This window comes from Cricetulus griseus, chromosome 5, assembly GCF_003668045.3.
Source record: "Cricetulus griseus strain 17A/GY chromosome 5, alternate assembly CriGri-PICRH-1.0, whole genome shotgun sequence".
Taxonomy (NCBI): domain Eukaryota; kingdom Metazoa; phylum Chordata; class Mammalia; order Rodentia; family Cricetidae; genus Cricetulus; species Cricetulus griseus.
In genome coordinates, this window is record NC_048598.1 from 97728458 (window position 1) to 97748569 (window position 20112).

Below are 20112 nucleotides of genomic sequence, written 5' to 3' on the forward strand. Positions count from 1 at the left end.
CCCATAAGTTTGGGTATGTTGTGTATTCATTTTCATTGAATTCTAGGAAGTCTTTAATTTCTTTATTTCTTCCTTGACCCAGGAATGGTGTAATTGCATGTGGTTCAATTTCCATGAGTTGGTAGCTTTTCTGCAATTTGTGTTGTTTTTGAATTCTAACTTTAAAGCATGATGGTCTGATAAGACACGTGGGATTATTCCAATTTTTGTACCTATTGAGGTTTGCTATGCTGCAGAGTATGTGGTCAATTTTTGAGAAGGTTCCATGTGATGTTGAAAAGAAGGTATATTCTTTTGTGTTTGGATGGAAAGTTCTATAGATGTCTGTTAATCCAAATTGGGTCATAACTTCTGCTAGTTTCTTGGTCTCTGTGTTAAGTTCCTGTCTGGTGGTCCTGTCCAATCATGAGAGTGGGGTGTTGAAGTCTCCCACTATAACTGTGTGAGGTCTTATTTGTGATTTGAGTTTTAATAATGTTTCTTTTATAAATGTTGGTGCCTTTGTATTTGGGGAATAGATGTTTAGAATTGAGACTTCTTCCTGATGGATTTTTCCTGTGATGAATATGAAATGACCTTCTTCATCTCTATGGGTGAGAGCAGGACTAGCACAGAGATGTCAGCAAACTCTGGGTTGCTTGGTCCTAAGGGGCCAAGTTGACCGGCCAGCAGACCCCTTGGCAGGATTTCCCAGAGTGGGCAGGCAGAAGTTGGGCCCAAGTCAGAGGCCTAAGAAGCTCACCTTTGCACTCTCTGCACTCTGAACTGCCTGTGGGCAGAGTAGTCCAGTGATCTCAGCAGAGTCAGGGTTCCTAGGTCTTCAGGGATCAATTCAGTCTGCCTACAGACCCCAGGGAGCAATTTCCCAGAGTGGGCATGCAGAAGTTGGGCCCAAGTCCCTCAATCGCAAATTTAAAGTGGGACATCCACTTCTATTCTTAATCTTTGAGGTGTGGCAATAAAACTATAATCCATATCTTTAGAGGCGGGAAGACCCAGCATTAATCTGGGCCTTACCTTCTGCTGGCACTCTAAATAAAGGCACAGAAGAAGGGGGTTCTGTGTGTCTGTCACAGAGGAAAGATAGAAAGAAAGAGACAGAGACACTCATTTCATAAGGACTGCTACTTCCATGAAATCTGATTAATAAACAGGCAAACCTGAGGTGAATTCACAGTCAGTGTAAGCAAATATAAGTACTATGAAGAAGGATAGTTAGCCCCTACCATACCAATGACTTCATTACAGTACAGCCTTAGAACACTGTGGGATATTGAGAAATGGAAATGAAACGTGAGACTTTGTCCTGGCTGGTTCTCAGTTGGTAATGTCAACTTGCCCACCTCTCTGTGGAGAAGAGGGTGCTGATTGCCTCAGTGTCTCTCAGCAAATACTTCTTGGCACCATGGGGCAGTCTCCACTGGCATATTCACAGCTGCACAGCATGGAACTTGGCTTCAGAAAACTTAAGCCTGTGGCTCAAGTAGCCAGGAGGGAAATGGCTAAGTCCACACTCACTCACTTGCTGTACAGATGACAAGATTCCCTGCTAGGTCACTACAGCACATGCCTGTAGAGAAGACATGTAGGGGTAGATCATGGTCACCAGACTCATGAAGCCACCCACTACAGCCCAGGACACCAAAGCTGGCAGGAAAGAGCTGGTCTTTATCTTGGACCAAAGGCTCGAATAGTTCTTCTGTTATGCTAGAGAAATGCTGGCCCCCCTCACCTGCTGACTAAGAACATAAGGGGCCACTGCCAGACAGTTCTGGTGACAGTCATTCTATGTAAATCCTGAGAACCTAAGTCTTGTCCTGAAGCACTTTTCTCTCCCTGTTCCCAGTGCCCCACCATGGCACCTACAGTCATCCACTGGCAGTGAAGTGCAGTGATGCCCTGCCCTAAGTTTGGGGACATCTCAATAGTCCCTCCCTTTTCCTGATGGTTTCTAAATCTTACAATGAGGCTCAAGGGCAGGAACTCCTAGAACAACAACTATGCCAATGCCAGCTTGAGGCTTTTCAGATAAACAAACTAATATCCTGGAATCCCTGTCTTTCAAGAAATATGACAAGATGGGAGACACAGTTCCTTCCTAGAGACTCCCAACTCCTGATCCTATTGCCTGGAAGGCCCACCTCAAACCCATCTCCTCCAGGGAGCCCACATTTCCTGCCCAGGACTCACTGTGCCTTCTGAAGGGTCTCCTATTTCTTGCTGTTTCATTCCATGACCAAAGGCCATCATCCTTCTGCCTCCTTCTGGTCTTTCTTTGCTCTCTATTCTCTCTCCCAAATACCCTGCTCATGCTTGCCAGCATGTCCATGGTGCACCCTATATGCATTGAATAAAGGACCCAAGAGCAGTTGGTGTTACCATAATACCAGTGACATCAGAGGATTCTAGGGCTATCCAGGATACAACAGAATGTCCTGCAAAGGGACTGCTGATGTTAATGGGAACTCCCCTTTTAACTCCTCTCTCCAAATTGACCAGAAGTCAAGCTGCCCTTGACAAGACACTCTTTGGTGACAGGGAAAGCCCTTGGACATCATCTCTATCCAACCTAGAGATCTCTCTTTCTCTGCTTGATTGGAAACCCTTAATCTTTCCTATGTGGCGAATTGTGTGTTTACATTGCAAACACTGCTCAAGAATGTGTCAATCCTTCATCAAAATACCTGTTCATCACACTGAGAAATAAAGTAGTACTAAGAAATTATATAGGGAGCCTGGAAGCAGTGTCAGAGAAGGGCCCATGCTACAGGCCCGGAGCAGTGTCAAGGGAGCCAAGGGCCTCAGACCCAGAACAGCAGCAGGGCCCAGAAGCAGCCTAAGTGAGAGGCCCAAATGTCAGCCCAGAAGTAGCCTCAGAAGAAGAGTTGAGCTTCAAGCCCAGAGCAGCATCAAGGGAGTCTCAAGGCTCAGAACCGGAAGCAGTGTTAGAGGGAGTCCCTAGCCTCAGACCCGGGAACAGCCTCAGAGGAGGAGTTTTCACTGGAAGCTCTGCTCTACTTGTGCCTGAAGGAGTGTGGTCAAGGGAGCCACAGCCCCCAACTATACCACTTAGAGAAAGAGAGAAGCCCTGAAACACAGTCTCCACCTGTACCGTTTAGAGGAAGAGATGTTTAGACAACAAGGTAAGAACACAGTTAACAATATAAAGAGGAAAAAGCACCAGTAGAAACTAGTTTTGCTACAACAGCAAGACCTGAACATCTAACACAGATGAAGTAGAAGAAAATGACTTAAAAAATAACTTTGGAAGGATGATTGAGGCCTTTAAAGAGGAAATGAAAAGCTGTCTTAAAGAAATGGAGGAAAAGACAAACTCACTTAAAGAGATGGAGGAAAAGACAACAAATCCCTTAAAGAAAACCAAGAAAAAGCAATCAAAGAAGTGAAGGAAATGATTCAGGACATGAAATGTGTCATAGAGTCAATAAACACAAACCAAGGGAATTCTGTAAATAGAAAACCTGGGTATATGATCAGGTACCATAAATGCAAGCATAAACAGGAGAATACACAAGATGAAAGATAGAATTTCAGGCATTGAAGATAACTTGGAGGAAACAGATTCATGGTCAAAGAAAAATTTAAATCCAACAAATCCTTAACACAAAACATGCAGGAAAAGACCTAACATAAGAATAATAGGCATACAGCCGGGCATTGGTGGCAAACTCCATTAATCCCAGTACTCGAGAGGCAGAGGCAGGAGGATGTCTGTGAGTTCCAGGTCAGCCTGGTCTCCAGAGCAAGTGCCAGGATAGGCTCCAAAGCTCACAGAGAAACCCTGTCTCGAAATTAAAAAGAAGAATAGTATGGATAGAAGGAGGAGGAGGAGAAGTCCAACTCAAAGGCACAGAAAATATATTCAACAAAATCATAGAAGAAAACTTTCCCAACCTATAGAACACACACACCTATGAAAATACAAGAGGTTTACAGAATACCAAATAGACTGGACCCAAATACAGTACCCTCATCACATAATAATCAAAACAATAAACATACAGAATAAAGAAAGATTATTAAGAGCTGCAAAGGAGAAAGGCCAGGTAACAGATAAAGGCAGACCTATCAGAATTACACCTGACTTCTGAATGGAAACAATGAAAGCCATTAGGTCCTGGTCAGAGGTGATGCAGACACTAAGGGAATAATAGGTGCTAGCCAGACTACTTTACCCAGCAAAGGTTTCAAGAAGTTTACATGGGAAAAACAAGATATTCCATGATAAAACCAAATTTAAACAATACCTATCCACAAACCCAGCCCTACAGAAAGTACTAGAAGGAAAACACCAACACAAGGAAATCACCTATGTCTACAAGAACACAAGAAATAGATGAGCTTACAGCAGATAACACCAAAGAAGGGAACTGAACACACAATGTCATCACCACCAACAAAAACAAAAATAAAAGGAACTAGCAATCACTGTTCATTAATATCCACTAATATCAATGGTCTCAATTTACCTCTAAAAAGACACAGGCTAACTTATAGGATATGAAAAAAGAATCCATCCTTCTGCTGCATACAGCAAACACACCTGAAACACACACAGAAATTACGTCAGAGTAAAGGGTTGGGAAAGTTTTTTCAATCAAATGGACCTAAGAAACAACCTGGTGTAGCTATCCTAATATCTAACAAAATAGACTTCACTTAAAATCAATCAAAAAGATAAAGAAGGACATTCTATATTTATCACAGGAAAATCCATCAGAGGAAATCTCAATTCTGAACATCTATGCCCTAAACACAAGGGCTCATGCATTTGTAAAAGAAACATTGCTAAAACTTAAATCACAAATCAAGCCTCACACACTAATAGTGGGAGACTTCAACACTCCACTCTTACCACTGGACAGATCTTTTAGACAGAAGCTTAACAGAGAAACAATGGAACTAACAGAGGTTATGACTCAAGCAGACTTAACAGACATCTATAGAACAGTCCAGACAAACACAAAAGACTATACTTTCTTTTCAGCACCTCACGGAACATTCTCAAAAATGAAACACAGGGGCTGGAGAGATGGCTCAGCAGTTAAGAGCACTGACTGTTTTTCCAGAGGTCCTGAGTTCAATTCCCGGCAACCACACGGTGGCTCACAACCACCTTGAATGAGGTCTGGTGCCCTCTGCTGGCATGCAGGCCAAATACTGTATACATAATAAATAAATAAAATTGTTTTTAAAAATGGAACACAGAATGAGGGGATGCTGGAAATAGAAAGGCTGGATAAATTATCAGGAACTAAGGATGTGAGTATAACCAATAGAATACAAGAGATGGAAGAGAGATCTCAGTTGTTGAAGACTCGCTAGAGGATATACAGTCATCGAGCAAAGAAAATCTCCAGTCCAACAAATCCCTACCACGAAATATCCAGGAAATATGGGACACAGTGAAAAGACCAAACCTAAGAATAATAGGTATAGAAGAAGGCAAAGAAATTCAGCTCAAAGGTACAGAAAACTTATTCAACAAAATAACAGAAGAAAACTTCCCCAACCTAAAGAGGGATATGCCTATGAAAGTACAAGAAGCTTTCAGAACACCAAATAGAATGGACCACAAAAGAAGTCTCCTTGCCACGTCATAATCAAAACACCAAACTTACCGAGTAAAGAAAAAAATATTAAGAGCAGCAAAAGAAAAATGCCAAATAACATAGAAAGGCAGACCTATCTGAATTATACCCGACTTCTCAACACCTTTGAACACCAGAAGGGTACATGGATGTCAGCCCAGACTGACATCCAGCAAAGCTTTCAATCACAAAAATGGAGAAAACAAGATATTCCATGACAAAACCTGATTTAAGCAATACATATCCACAAATCCAGCCCTACAAAATTCATAGAAGGAAAATTCCAATGTAATGAAGATAATTACACTCAAAAAGCCATAGGCAATAGATAATCCCACTTTACCAAACACCAAATGTGGGGAAATCCACACACAATAACACCAACAAGAGCAAATCCAAACAAACAAGAATCAACAATCAATTGTCATTAATATTCCTCAATGTCAATGGTCTTAACTTGCCTATAAAAAGATACAGGCTAACAGAATGGATACAAAGAATCCATCCTTTTGCTGCATAAAAGAAACACATCTCAACATCAAGGACAGATGGTACCTCAGAATAAAGGGTTGGGAAAAGATTTTCCAATCAAATGGACCAAAAAACAAGCTGGTGTAGCAATCCTAATATCTAACAAATTAGACATCAAACTAAAGTCAATCAAAAGAGATGAAGAAGGGCATTTCACACTTATCACAGGAAAAGCCCATCAACATGAAGTCTCAATCTTGAACTTCTAAGCCCCAAATACCAAGGCAAGAAATATTACCAAAGCTCAAATCACACATAAAAACTCACACACTTGGTGGTGCATGCCTTAAATCCCAGCACCTGGGAGGCAGAGGCAGGCGGATCTCTGTGAGTTCGAGGCAAGCCTGGTCTCCAGAGTGAGTGCAAGGATAGGCTCCAAAGCTACACAGCCATAGTCTGCGGCACCCCCACTTCCCCAAAAGAAAATTATTTTAATACCCAAACCAAACCAACAAGCAAACAAAAATAAAAAGAAAAACAAAACAAAAACCAACAAACAACAAATAACCTCTTGCTCCATCTTTCTCACCTTTCCAGCACCCTTTCGTTTGTCCTAGTGGCATAGGGAGATTTGGTATTGCACACAGTATACCCTTTTGTCCAATCGGCTTTACTTGCAGATGTTCATTTCGTTGAATCTGGTTTTGTTCAAGGCCTCTCATTTCTGGTATAACGTCATCACTGGATTCACTGAAAATCCTCTTGGTTATTGTGCAGCTGCCCTAGTCATGGGGATACTGAGGGTATTGCTCTACAGGACCAGTCCCTTCATGATCTGGAGAATCTAGGTCCTAAATTGTGTAAATGGTATGGTGTGCCAACCCTGGGCATCCCTGTGGTCTGAGTGGGAGTTGAGTTGGTCAATCTAGGCCACTGGGGTTTCCTCCCTTAGGCAAAAGGTGGGTAGATCTGGTTCCCTGATGCCCAAGTCTTCAGGGTAAATCCACCCTCAACCATGGTGAGGAGTAGCTCTCCCATGAGGGTTGCAGACAGCTCTGGAAGTGTCAAGTGAGAGGCAGGAGCAGCTATCCTATGGCCAACCAAGGCTGGTGATGGCTCCGCATGTCCCTGATTTCATGAGACGTGGTTCCTGTGGTCTCTTGAGTTGACATGGAACACAGATCAATACAGAGCCCTGCTGCAGCAGGACCACAGACCTAGAAATTGCCCTCAGCAGGAACTAGGCCCCAAATGGCATACTGGCTCTGGGTAGAAGCACAGGCCACTCAGAACAGTATGGCTCTGGTGGTGGCAATGCTCCAAGTATTGACAAGTCTACAGGCTTCAGCCTTGACACTAGGCTTCCATGCAACTTTGTTCCCAACACAGGCCTTGAACTTCAACACAGAGCCCAGCTGGGGTAGGAGCACAGACCAAGATGTGTTCCACAGCAGCAGATAGATCTCAATAGTGGCCACTATTGCCCCAGGAGGCAGTGCAGGCCACTCAGATTGGCACAGCTTCTACAGCACTGTGGCCCTCAGACCCTAACAGGGCACCTAATCTTGGGCATTCATATGTCCTTCTGTAGGGAGTGACCCTGATTATGGGTACCAAGAGGGCGTGGTCCCAGTAACATAACAGGGGTTTAAGAAGCAGGGAGTGGAGCACCAGGTTTCACTGGATAGGCTGAGCCAACTGGAAAGCATTTCTGAGTCCGTCCTGCCAAAGTTCAAACCTGGTGACTGGTTCCCTTGCGTGAGTATTTTCCCCTAATAAACTACCAATTATTAGCCTATCTGAGTACACCTTGTATTCTTCTTTACCCTTCTATGGTAACAGGAACATCAGACATCAACAGACTGTTGCTGCAGCAGTGCCATGGACACAGACATGGCCCTCAGCTGAAGGTTTGGCTCAGACATCAAGCAGCTCAGATCTGCATGGCCCCGACTTCAACAGGGATTCAGGAGACTGACCTGACCCTGTGCATCTACTTGGGCCATAGACTTCAACAAAGGCCCAGGATGTGGTAGGACCATGAAGCCAGACATGGTCCTTAGCAGCAATCTGGGTCCATTATGTAACCATGTCCCACAGTGGTAGTAAAGGCCAGCATACTCTGGTGGGAGTGCAACCCTCAGATAACATGACCCAGATGCAGACCCCAGGAATCCACAAGGCCGTCCTAGACATGGCCCTTGGTAGCTTCCCAAGCCCAGATGACACTATTGCTATAGCACTGGTCACTTAGATCTATATGGCCCTGGCAGTGGCATGGCCCACAGACTCCGACTAGGCCACACCCTGGGCCTCTGTGTGGCCCTTGGTGGCAACACAGACCCAGACATGGTGGTTTGCAGCAGCTGAGGTCTATGGCCCCAGGTGGTGACAAAGGCCACCCAGATTAGTATTCTCTGCGCCAGTGCAGATTTAGATACTGTCTTAGGGTTTTTATTACTTTGAAGAGACATGGTGACCATGGCAACTTTTTTTATCATTTTTAAAAATAAATTTTATTTAAATGAGAAACAGTCATATTCACACATCAATCCCAGTTCCCTTCCATCCTCCCATCAGCCCCCACTGACTGTCCATCCCATGCCATCTCCCATCCACTCCACAGGGATCCCTTCCATTAGGAATTATCAAAATCTGTTAAGTCATTTGGGGCAGGGCCTAGGCCCTACCCCGTGTATCCAGGCTAAGATAGTATACCTCCATGGGCAATGGGCTCCCGGACGTCCGTTCATGCACTAGGTATAAATACTGGTTCTACTGCCAGAGGCCCTATAGACTGTTCAGGCGTTTCAACTGACACCCACATTCAGGTGTCAGATCTACAGCGGATTCTCCAGCTGTCTGGCTGGGTAGCATGGCTTGACCCCTGTGATCATCCCTCCCCCTCTCTACAACTGGATTCTAGGAGTTCTAATTTTACTTTGCTTAGATTCTTAGTTGGGGTCATCCTTGTGGATCTCTGGACATTTCCCTAGTGACCATAGAAATGCTTATAGGGAAAACATTTAATTAGGGTGGCTCACTTACAATTTAAGACTCATCATGATGGGGAAGAAATGCTTATAGGGAAAACATTTAATTAGGGTGGCTCACTTACAATTTAAGACTCATCATGATGGGGAACATGGCAGTGTTCAGGCAGACATTGTGCTAGAACCCAGAGTCCTATATCTTGTAGGTGACAGGAAGTTAACTCAAGACACTTAGGAAACCTCAAACCCCTACCTCCCCCCAAGACATACTTCCTCCAACAAAGCTATATCTCCTAATAGCACTATCCCCTATGAGATTATTGGGGGCAAGTACATTTAAACTACCACATTCTACTTCCTGGCCCCTATAAACATTTTAACAATATCACAGTGAAAAATACATTCAGTTCAACTACAGATGTACCCATAGTTTATCACTGTCTCATCAATGCTTGGAAGTTCAAAGTCTCTTTTGAGATCATGTAATCTCTTAACTCTAATGCCCTGTAAAATCAAGACCAAAAAGATTGCATACTTACAACATATAATGGCTTAGAATATCCATTAACATTCCAAAATGTAGGGAATGGAGAATAGTGAAAAAATACTGGACCAAAACAAGACCAAAAAACAGGGGGGGGGGGCATACTCCAAATTCTGCATCAAAACACCATCTCCAACTCTGTTCAGCTTTGTTGATGCAATACACTTCTTGATTCCACTCCGTTAGCAGCTGTCCTCGGCAGGTATCCCATGACTCTCGAGTCTCTAACATCTTGGGTCCTCCAAGGAAATCCAGACTTCAACTCCATTCAAGCACACTCCTGATACATGCCTGGCCTCAGTGATGTTCCTTAAGCATGGTGGCTGTTTCCATAACCCATTTCTTCTACTCTCAACTCAAAAGTTTGAACCACATGATCAAATTTGCCAAGTTCTGCTGCTTCCTTGGGCTGGAACATGCCACCTCCCCACCCCCGTGTTCAATCTGTTTTCCACATTCAGTGCCCTAAGGTTGGATGTTTTTGGACCCTGTAGAGCAGGCTGGCCTCAAACTCAGAGATCCATCAGCCTCTGACTTCTGAGTGTTGGGATCAAACCTGTTCACCAACACACCCTGCTCTAAGTTTCTCTTAAATTACTTTTCACAAATTGGAAATTTAGCTGGGTGAGATCTGCCTATCTCTGCCTCCAGAGTGCTGGGATTAAAGGCAAGCACCACCACATTAGGCCTTTTGGAAACAGCTGGGTAGGGTCTTTGCCGAAATCACCATTTCTTTATCTCTTTAAACACAGGACTTATTTCCATTTTACTTTTTGGTGTTCCGTTTCTCCTTAAATTTTACATTTTGTAATTTAGTTTACCTGTTCAGCTTGCTCCTTTTCATTATAAATCTTCATTAATAACCACACGACAGATTCTATACGGGGCTTTTTTGAGATTTCTTCTGCCAATGGAATTAATTCAAATTTATTCACTTTAGGCTCAGGGAGACTCTTGAGATAAGGGAAAAAGGCAGCATTTTCTTCAGCAAAACAGTAACAAGAATGATCTTTCTAAAGAAGATACGAAAATTCTCAGAAAACGCTTGAGTGAGCCCCTCAAAGTTCATCAAATTATATTTCGCACCACTGTCTTCCATGCACCCCCTAGTATGGCCCATTAAACAGTGCTTAAAGTATTTCCTGCTTTCCAAACCCCAAAATACCAAATTCCTCCAAAAACATGGTCAGGCCTATCACAGCAATACCCCAATTCTGGCACCATCTTCTATCTATGTTAGGATTTTTATGGCTATGAAGACACAACATGAGAATCTCTCATAAAGAAAACATTTAATTGGAGTGGTTGGCTTACAATGTCAGACTGAAGCCCATTTTCATCATGGCCCGGAGCTTGGTGGCATGCAGGCAATACGGTGATGGAGAGATAGCTAAGAGTCCTACATCTTAAAGTAATAGGAAGTTGATGAGACAGTGGTGGGTATCCTGAGCACAAGAAATGTCAAAGACTGCCCTGAAGATAACACACTTCATACAACAAGGCCATACCCACTTCAACAAATAGTTCCACCCCTATGAGATTATGGGGGCCAAAAACCTTCAAACTACTACAAGTACCAACATGGACCCAGATTACCAGGAATCCACATGACCGTTGTGGCATCTAGAGCCACAACCATCAGAATATATCCTGGCTTCAGTAAGGTCACTGACCCAGACATGGCCCCCAGCTGCAGCTCTGGCCCAGATGTCACAATAGCATCAGAGTATTACATGCCAGTTAGATCTGAAGATCCCAGATGCAGTATGGCCTTTGTGCACCAATATGGTCCCAGGTGGCATACCAGACTCCAGGCGCCCACCGCCTTAAGTTGCAAGAAGAGCAACAGGTGTCAACTCAGACCCTGGCTCTTGTAGGGCTATGGACCCACACATGGAGTTGACACTGGCTATGGACCCACACATGGCACTCAGCAGCAGCTCAGGACTGGAACACATAATAGCCCCAGCTGGCAGCAGTCTACCAAGATCAGCATGGCTCTTAAGACACCTAGATGGCCACTGGTGGCAACATGGACCATAAATGGCCACAAATTCTTGCTCTGAGAGGATCATGGACCCTGAGATAGCCCTTGGCAGGAGCCTAGGCCTGGATGTCATGAAGTCACTGAGTAGCAAGGCCTCCCACCCATGTCTACTCCTTACCACCTTAACATCTGCCCTGTCTTGTTCTACAGTACATGGACCATTCTGTTTCTTTCCCTACCACATACTTGCTTATCATATTTTGACCCACTTGCCTAGTGCCAGCTTGGGCCTTGGATGTCTTCCTGCCAGCCCAGGTCTTGAGGTGGCCTGTGTCTGCCTGAGCCACGTGGCATCAGATGAGTGCTGGATGTCTTCCTGTCAGCTGAGGTCTTGAGGATCCAGACTGGCCTATGGGTGGCTTGTGTCCACCTGAGCCATTTGGCATCGTATGGACCCACAGATACCTTCTTGCCATGGCATAATTGGAAGAACCAGGCTGGCTTGGGGGTGGCTTGTGACTGCCTGAATAAAGTAGGATCATATGAGCTATGGTTGTCTTTCTGCCAGCCCAGGACACAAGTGGTTGGCTTGTGTCTCCCTAGACTGAGTTGCTTCAGATGCGCCTTGGATGTCTTCCCTTAGTATGAGTTTTTTTTTTTTTTTATGAATCTGGAGATGACTATGTTGTGAAAAGGTTTTCCAACATTGTAGGTCGGTCTCTCTCTCTCTCTCTCTCTCTCTCTCTCTCTCTCTCTCTCTCTTTGGTTTTTCAAGACAGGGTTTCTCTGTATTGTTTTGGAGACTGTCCTGGAACTGGCTCTGTAGACCAGGCTGGTCTCGAACTAGCAGAGATCCACCTGTCTCTGCCTCCCGAGTGCTGGGATTAAAGGCATGCGCCACCACTGTCCGGCTTGGGTTTCTCCCTTGTAGGAGTTCTCTTAGGCGTTTGGAGAGCACTGGGTTTTGGAAAAGCTGTCTCACATTCATTACATTCATAGGGTTTCTCACCAGTATGAGTTCTTTTAAGTATCCGGAGACTAGGCTTGTGTGAAAACACTTTCCCACAGTGTTTACATTCATAGCGTTTCTCTCTAGTATGAATGCTTCCATGTATTTTAAGACCTCTGCTATTTGAAAAAGCTTTACCACATTGCTTACATTCACAGGGTGTCTCATCAGTATGAGTTCTCCTATGCGTTTGGAGAGCACTGCGTTTTCGAAAGGCTTTCCCACATTCATTACATTCAAAGGGTTTCTCACCAGTATGAGTTCTTTCATGTATCCGGAGACTAGACCCATGTGAAAACACTTTCCCACATTGATTACATTCATAGGGTTTCTCTCTTGTATGAATTCTTTCATGTATTTTAAGAGCACTGCAATTTGAAAAAGCTTTACCACACTGCTTACATTCGTAGGGTTTTTCTCCAGTATGGGTTCTTTTATGAATGTTGAGATGACTCTGTTGTGAAAAGGCCTTCCCACATTGACTGCATTCATAGGGTTTCTCTCCAGTATGGATTCTTTCATGCAATTTAAGATAACCGTAATCTGCAAAAGCTTTCTCACATTGATTACATTGATAGGGTTTCTCTCCAGCATGATTCCTTTTATGTATTCGGAGACTCTCAGGTTTTGAAAAGGTTTTACCACATTGGTTACATTCATAGGGTTTCACTCCAGTATGAGTTTTTTCATGTTTTTTAAGATAACTGTGATCTGCAAAAGCTTTCTCACATTGATTACATTGAAAGGGTTTCTCTCCACTATGAATTCTTTTATGAGTGTTGAGATGACTACATTGTGAAAAGGCTTTCCCACATTGATCGCATTCATAGGGTTTCTCTCCAGTATGGGTTCTTTTATGAGCATGGAGGTGACTCCTCTGTGAAAAGGCTTTACCACATTGACTACATTTGTAGGGTTTCTCTTCAGTATAACTTCTTTTAAGCCTGTGAAGGTAATTGGCCATGTAAATGCTTTACCATATATATTAATTTTACAGTTTGATCTAATTGTAAAGAGAAGACAGATCTTAGGATTTTACCTGGTTGTTTACATTAATAACGCTCCTTCATAATGGTTTCTGTTACGTGTTTGAGGGTACCTGTGATTGCCAGAGATTTAGTACATGGGTCACATTTATACCCTTTTTCATACAAGGTTTTTTCATGTAATTCAAGGGATGTTGAAGAACTTAGAATTACATGGTCATTATATTCATAACATTCTCTTATACTGTAAGACACACTACATTTGCAAAGTGAACAAAGACAAAAGTATTTCTGCTTTTTTGTTTAACAGGAGTTTCTGTCGTAGTATGAGTTGATATATTGCAGATGAAATTAGATAAAAATGAATTGTAAACTTAATTATTCAGAAAGTCTACTCCTATTGGGGAATACTAGATATCTTCTAATTGTTCTAGGAGAGATGTACATTGCTATTCTTTCTATATTCTTTATGCACACGTGGCTTGTTTCAAGAGTGACATAATATAGGAATAAAGAAAAAATATGAAATTAAAGGTTTCCATAATGCACCCACAGATTAATTTTTGTTCTTCATAGAGATATGAGTATTAAAGTTTTCTGTAACCACCTTCTTTACTATCATAAACAGCCACTCTCAATACACTTTGGTAATTACCAAACTTTAATATGGATTACTTGCTTATTTGAAGGCTTTAGACATGTACTTATCACCTAATCATCAGGTATGTCTTTTGCCATATCACAGTGGTATGGAACTAATGGATTGACAGACCTACAGCCTATCTCTCATAGGGCTATAATTAAAACGGTGATATCTATTAATGCATTGTCTTCGGAAAGTCTTGTTAATAGAGATCAGCTATGGGACACTGAAGTACATAGTCTTGTGAGAATTTAATAATCAATACATTTAAAGCTGTACTTATGTACATTGTTACTCCTTCTTAAAACATCTAAGACACACTAAAATTCTTCTGTGGGACATCTGTATTAGTTTGCACATGAAAATTGTCAGGAGCAATAACAATTCCATTAGAGAAATTCTCGGGGTTCAGACGTCAGATTCCAGTGTCTGGAAGCCCTAGCATCTTTTGTATTGCAGATGCTAGCTGATTTGCCACTGAACAGCATAACCTCAGTGGAGAATGCCTCCTAGTTTGCATCTCTATGGGCCTAAGCATTGAGTAGGCCCACACCTGTTTACCTGACTAGGAACTGTTTAGGTGAGGCTTAATTTAAAAGAATCACTAGATATCAGCTATATACACGATAATAGATACTTTCTGGTCATGCCCCAGCCCTTGAGGAACTAATTATTTAAGTGGATTCTTCAATAAACTGTGGCTTCTCAGTATCTGCTGGGAGCCCTCCTGAGATGATATGGTGTTTCCTGACTCATCATTAGTGTCGTTGGGTAGTTAACTTTTCCCTTCCTCAAGTCAAAACACTCCCACTTAGAATTGAACCCGGGAGTGTATGGCTGGTTGTGTTCACAGTGCTGAAAACATCTTTCTAGAACAGAAAATTACCTTCTGTGTCTTCTAAATCGTTGACAATGTTCTTCAATATTATGGGCTTCCCATGTGTAGCCTAAAATATAGTACCAGAAAACGCATGATATATTACTGTAAAGTATACAAATGTAAAGTTACTATATTCAGTGACCCTAAGAATTGTGCTTGATTTTCTTCCCACCACTTTCTGCAGCATTTTCAAAATTACGGAAGAGGACCAATAACCAAGACACATTCGTCTTCTTATTTTAAAAGTTGAAGGGAAACTCAGTCTTACCTATAGCAGCAAGGTTACTGTAAGTCTCCAGCATCACATCTTTGTAGAGATTCTTCTGGGAAGGATCCAGCAAAGCCCATTCTTTGCAAGTGAAGCTGATATGCACATCATCATAGGTCACTGCATTCTGGAAGTGTGATATTGATTAGAATACGAATGTAGCCATCTTTCACAATACATTCACTTAATTCTAGTATTTTACAAGTTATTCCATTTTGGAAAAGCTTGTTTTAGAAGGAAACTGAAAAGGAGGTTTGAAGGTGGGCTTTAAGTGAGTTCACCAGACCCAAGATAAATAATACATAGGTGTTTATTAGTTAAGGACTTACACAGATAAGAGTAAATTACTGCTGCCATCTTCCTGCTCCAGAAGATGCAGTCTTGGCTCTTCCAATGCTCTCCACAACAAGGCAGTGTGAGCCAGCCCCTCTTCTACCTTATAATAGGTCACTTCTGCACCTGATACCACACCCAAAAGGTGTGGCCCACACTACGTTCACTGATCAGGCAAGATGCCATTACAGAAATGACAGTTCACACGTGTCATTTCTCTGCCTGTGAATGGGATTTACCCTTCCAAGCGAAATGACTATTAACAGACATACCTCAGAGACAAGGAAACAAATCAACAGTACTAAGTACACATTGGAGAAATTGAATGAACTATTACTAACTACAAAAAGATGAGCAAACAGGATATATTGTCTCATGCCTTTAAGCCTACCACTCAGAAGGCAGAGGCATGTGAATTTCATTGAGTTAGAGGCCCCTCTGACCCATGATATGAGATCCAAGAGATATTTGGACCCTGTCTCACCCTGCAAAAACCTAAACCAACCAACAAAGAGAGGATATCACTGAAGTTCCTACAAAGAGATAAGCATTCATGCCCATCCTGTAATCATTTCTCAGAAATCTGAAACATCAGCCGGGTATTGGTGGTGCACACCTTTAATCCCAGCAGTTGGGAGGCAGAGGCAGGTGGATCCATGTGAATTCAAGGTCAGCCTAGTCCCCAGAGTGAGGGCCAGGATAGCCTCCAAAGCTACACAGAGAAGCCCTGTCTTGAAAAACCAAAAAGAAATCCGAAACATCATAGTTTGAATGTAAAATTAATATGATCTTACTAAAAGGGAATGGATGTTTAACACCAGTAGAGATGAATAGGTGAAAATGGAAGCAATGTAGATGGAGACTATGAAAACAAGAAAAAAAATTAGGGTAGGTTAGTTGGTACAGCAGTGAACAGCACTTTCTGATCTCGTAGAGGAGATGGGTTTAACTTCCAGTACTTATATGAGGGCTTGCAATTACTCATAACTCCAAATTCAGAGTTTCTGGAACCATATTCTGACTACTGGATTCAACAGGCACACATATGGTGCCTATCCAAGCAGAGAGGCAAAATATTTTTATTTGTTCAAAAAATTCAACACACATGCACACACAAAAGACACTAAGAATGTCATACACCTGCATCCCAGTGACTAAATAACTGAAGAGGATTAATGAGTATATCCCAACCTAGGAGAAAAATAATTCAAGACACTGGTGAAGCTCAGCACAACAGCATATGTTTGACATGTACAAAAACCTTCATTCCAGGTCCACCAACCAATAATATAAAACTTGAATACTTGGTCATGTGAGCACACACCTTTAATATCAGCTCCTGTAAAGCACACTGGGACAGATCTCTGATTTTGAGGCCAGCCTGGTCTCAAGAACTGTTTTCAGGACACTCAGTGCTATACAGAGAAACCTTGTCTTTTGAAACAAAACAACAAAATAAATAAGAACAGGCAGTCAAATGGCTTATGGATGAAAAGTACTTTCTTCTACTGTATGCTTTTAGGGATAGTCTACAATAGAGATGAATACATGATGGCATGAGAAGGATCTGGCTGATTAACTTCAACCACAAAAAAGTAGACACAAAGAACAGAAATTGGGAGGAGGCTATAAGCCCTCAAGTCAATCCCCAATGAGGAGTAACTTCCTAGAAAGACTTCTCCTACTAAAGATTCCAAGAAGGACCACAAAGAAAGCTACCAATGAGAGCCAAGTGTTCATATGTATCATTCTATATGGGAAGTTTTTATTCAATACATCACATTCAGGCCCAGGTCACTATGTGCTTATGTAGTTAGTCCATGCACATGCCCACCCCCAAACCTTGTGAAATTAACATTTGTAGCTAATATTCATTTATATTGATTACATATCATGTTTGTCTTTCTGGGTCTACATTGTCTCTCTCTGGATTCTTTTCTAGAATCATCCATCACCTGCAAATTTCATGTCAGTTTTTTAAACAGCTGAGTAATATTTCATTGTGTGTGTAAATAAACCACATTTTCTTGATCTATTCTTCAGTTGAGGGACATTTAGGTTGTTTCCAGTTCCTGGCTATTATGAATAAAGCTGCTATGACCTTAGCTGAGCAAGTGTTCTTGTGGTAGGGTGAAGCATCTTTTATGTATATTCCCAAGAATGGTATAGCTGGTATTTGAGGAGCTTCAGCTCTGTGTGGAGGGAGGGTGTGGATGATGCATCCCCAATAGTCCATGTAAGGAGACAAACAAGTGAGTTTGTAGAGTTGAGTGACATAGAGTCAGGAGAGACACGCTGAGCACCAAGAAGAACCACAGGGATGAGGGAATGTATAGAAGCCCTTGAGGCCCTGAAAGAGCAGGGCAGCAATCCTCAAGCAGGCGGCACATAAGCCATGTCTCTGTCCCCAAGCACTATGAGTAGACATGTGCCTCAGCCCCTACTGCAGTCTCTGTGGCCCTGGATTGCATAAGCCAGAAGAGCCACGCTGGTTTGTAAGACAATGTCAGTTGGTATATGTGTAATATATATATTTAGCAGGTAAGGGCTAAAGTCCCCAGTGCTAAGCACCACCAAGCCCTCATCACCTGTGCTCAGGAGCAAAGTATCTGAAGGTCTGAGTCCTTGATTCATAGCCAGGGGGTTTTTCAACCCTGTAATTGTCATCAGATTCGCATGGAACCTAAAGGAATCCACCGAGGAGGAAGTGCAGCAGTACCCTTCCCTGGCCCCTCCTTACTCATTCTGTCCCTCCTGCTCGCCTCCTTTGCCACTCAGATTGAAGTTAAGGAGCTCCCAGCACAGAAGATGCAGCCTGGACTTTTCCTGACTCTCTGTCAAAGTAGCCATGAGAAATCTTTAAATCTGGAAGTGCTCTGTAGGAACTCAGAGAAGCAAGATAGGCCATCAGTTCCCAGAAAACTCTTACCTCTTAAGCACGACTCCCAGAACACGTAGCTCATGTCTGCCTCCTCCAGGAAGTACTCCATCCCCTGCCCAAACTCATTGTGTCTCCCCCTGGAAGATATATTTCTTGTTGTTTTACATTGGGACCAAAGACCAGCTTCCTTCTGGCTCTCCCTGACCTCTCTTTGCTTCAGTCTCTCTTCAAGTAGGCTGATTCATCTTGCCACCATGTCTATGGTTGAACCGTAAAGGCCCTGAATGAATGCCCCACAGGCCAACACTAGTGATATCACAGGAGATGCCAGGGCTCTCCAGGATACAACAGAATGTCCAAGTATGAGACTGCTGTTGGCACATGGTAACCACATGGTAACTACTATACTTCAAGTTGACTTTTCCAGGAGCCACTCCTAGGTCACAGGAGACACCCTTCAACACTCCCTCCTTTCAAAGGTAGATGTATCTCTGCTTCACTAGAAACGTTTCTTCTTTGTGGGGTGTGTAGTGCTCACTTTCCAAACATTGTGTAGGAATGAGTCTTCCCCACCTTAAGATTCGTACTCAATGAGATAAACAGGCTGCTGGGAAATTAGACAGGATGGTGGGCAAGCAAGATGAATCCTCTGATGTAAACAACCTGGGGAAAATCCTCAGAATGTTACATAGGGGCTCTCAAAACAAAGGGAAATCACAAATGTAGTGACTAAACTTTCTGCCAGAGCCTTGCAGAGGCCACTCAAGGTGTGAGGATGTTAGTGAAGATGAATTCAAATCCCTCCCCTCACTGGAACAGATGTATGAGTTCTGAACCATTGTCTCCTAAGTGTGCTTCCTGTGCCCCTCCCTGAATCTCAGACTCCATGAGGGCTATTTGGAGTGTGTCTTTCTGATGTTGAATTCCTCAGCCAGTAAGGGGGATTGTGAACCTGATTTGGACATAGGATCTTGTAGCATTGAGAAACACGGTCAGGCATTGAGGTCACACTGAAGTTTATTATGTTCCTCAAGGCCAGCGAAGCTAAGTCTCTGGGGATCAAAGGGTGTCACACAGACTTGAGTAGAAAACCAGGGAAGGCAAGGTTATTGAGGCCTCTGTTGCTTAGATTGTTAGTTGGTGTCATATTTGTAGCTCTCCAGCCATATCCCTAGTGCCTGATTTCTCTTAACTTATAATGTCTCCCTCTATTATAGTATCTCTTATCTAGCTCTCTTCTGTTCTTCCCTCAACTCAACTTCCCTGCCCCATCATGTCTTCCTCACCCCTCCTCTTCTCCCCTTCTCATTCTCCTAGTTCCCTCTGCCCTCTCCCCATGCTCCCAATTTGCTCAGGAGATCTTGGGTATGTTGTGTATTCATTTTCATTGAATTCTAGGAAGTCGTTAATTTCTTTTTTTATTTCTTCCTTGACCCAGGAATGGTGTCATTGCGTGTGGTTCAATTTTCATGAGTTGATAGCTTTTCTGCAATTTGTGTTGTTTT

General features: G+C 42.8%; 1 protein-coding gene across 8 annotated transcripts in view; it reads right to left on the bottom strand.

Moving 5' to 3' along the window:
• The window catches only part of LOC100766213 (zinc finger protein 431), a 60950-nt gene that overhangs the window by 8625 nt on the left and 32213 nt on the right, over positions 1-20112 (bottom strand). For 3 of the 8 annotated variants that reach the window (XM_027416913.2, XM_027416914.2, XM_035444942.1), the window contains exons 2-4: positions 15394-15520; positions 15132-15192; positions 9989-13560 (exon numbers count right to left, since the gene is read on the bottom strand). In XM_027416913.2, the coding sequence (XP_027272714.1) occupies positions 12492-13560; positions 15132-15192; positions 15394-15520 (1257 nt within the window). In that variant the 3' untranslated portion in view covers positions 9989-12491. Of the gene's footprint in view, positions 1-9988; positions 13561-13648; positions 13716-15131; positions 15193-15393; positions 15521-18655; positions 18745-20112 lie in introns of those variants that run through there. The other 5 variants (XR_004770026.1, XM_027416920.2, XM_027416917.2 and 2 more) reach the window with 3 other exon arrangements.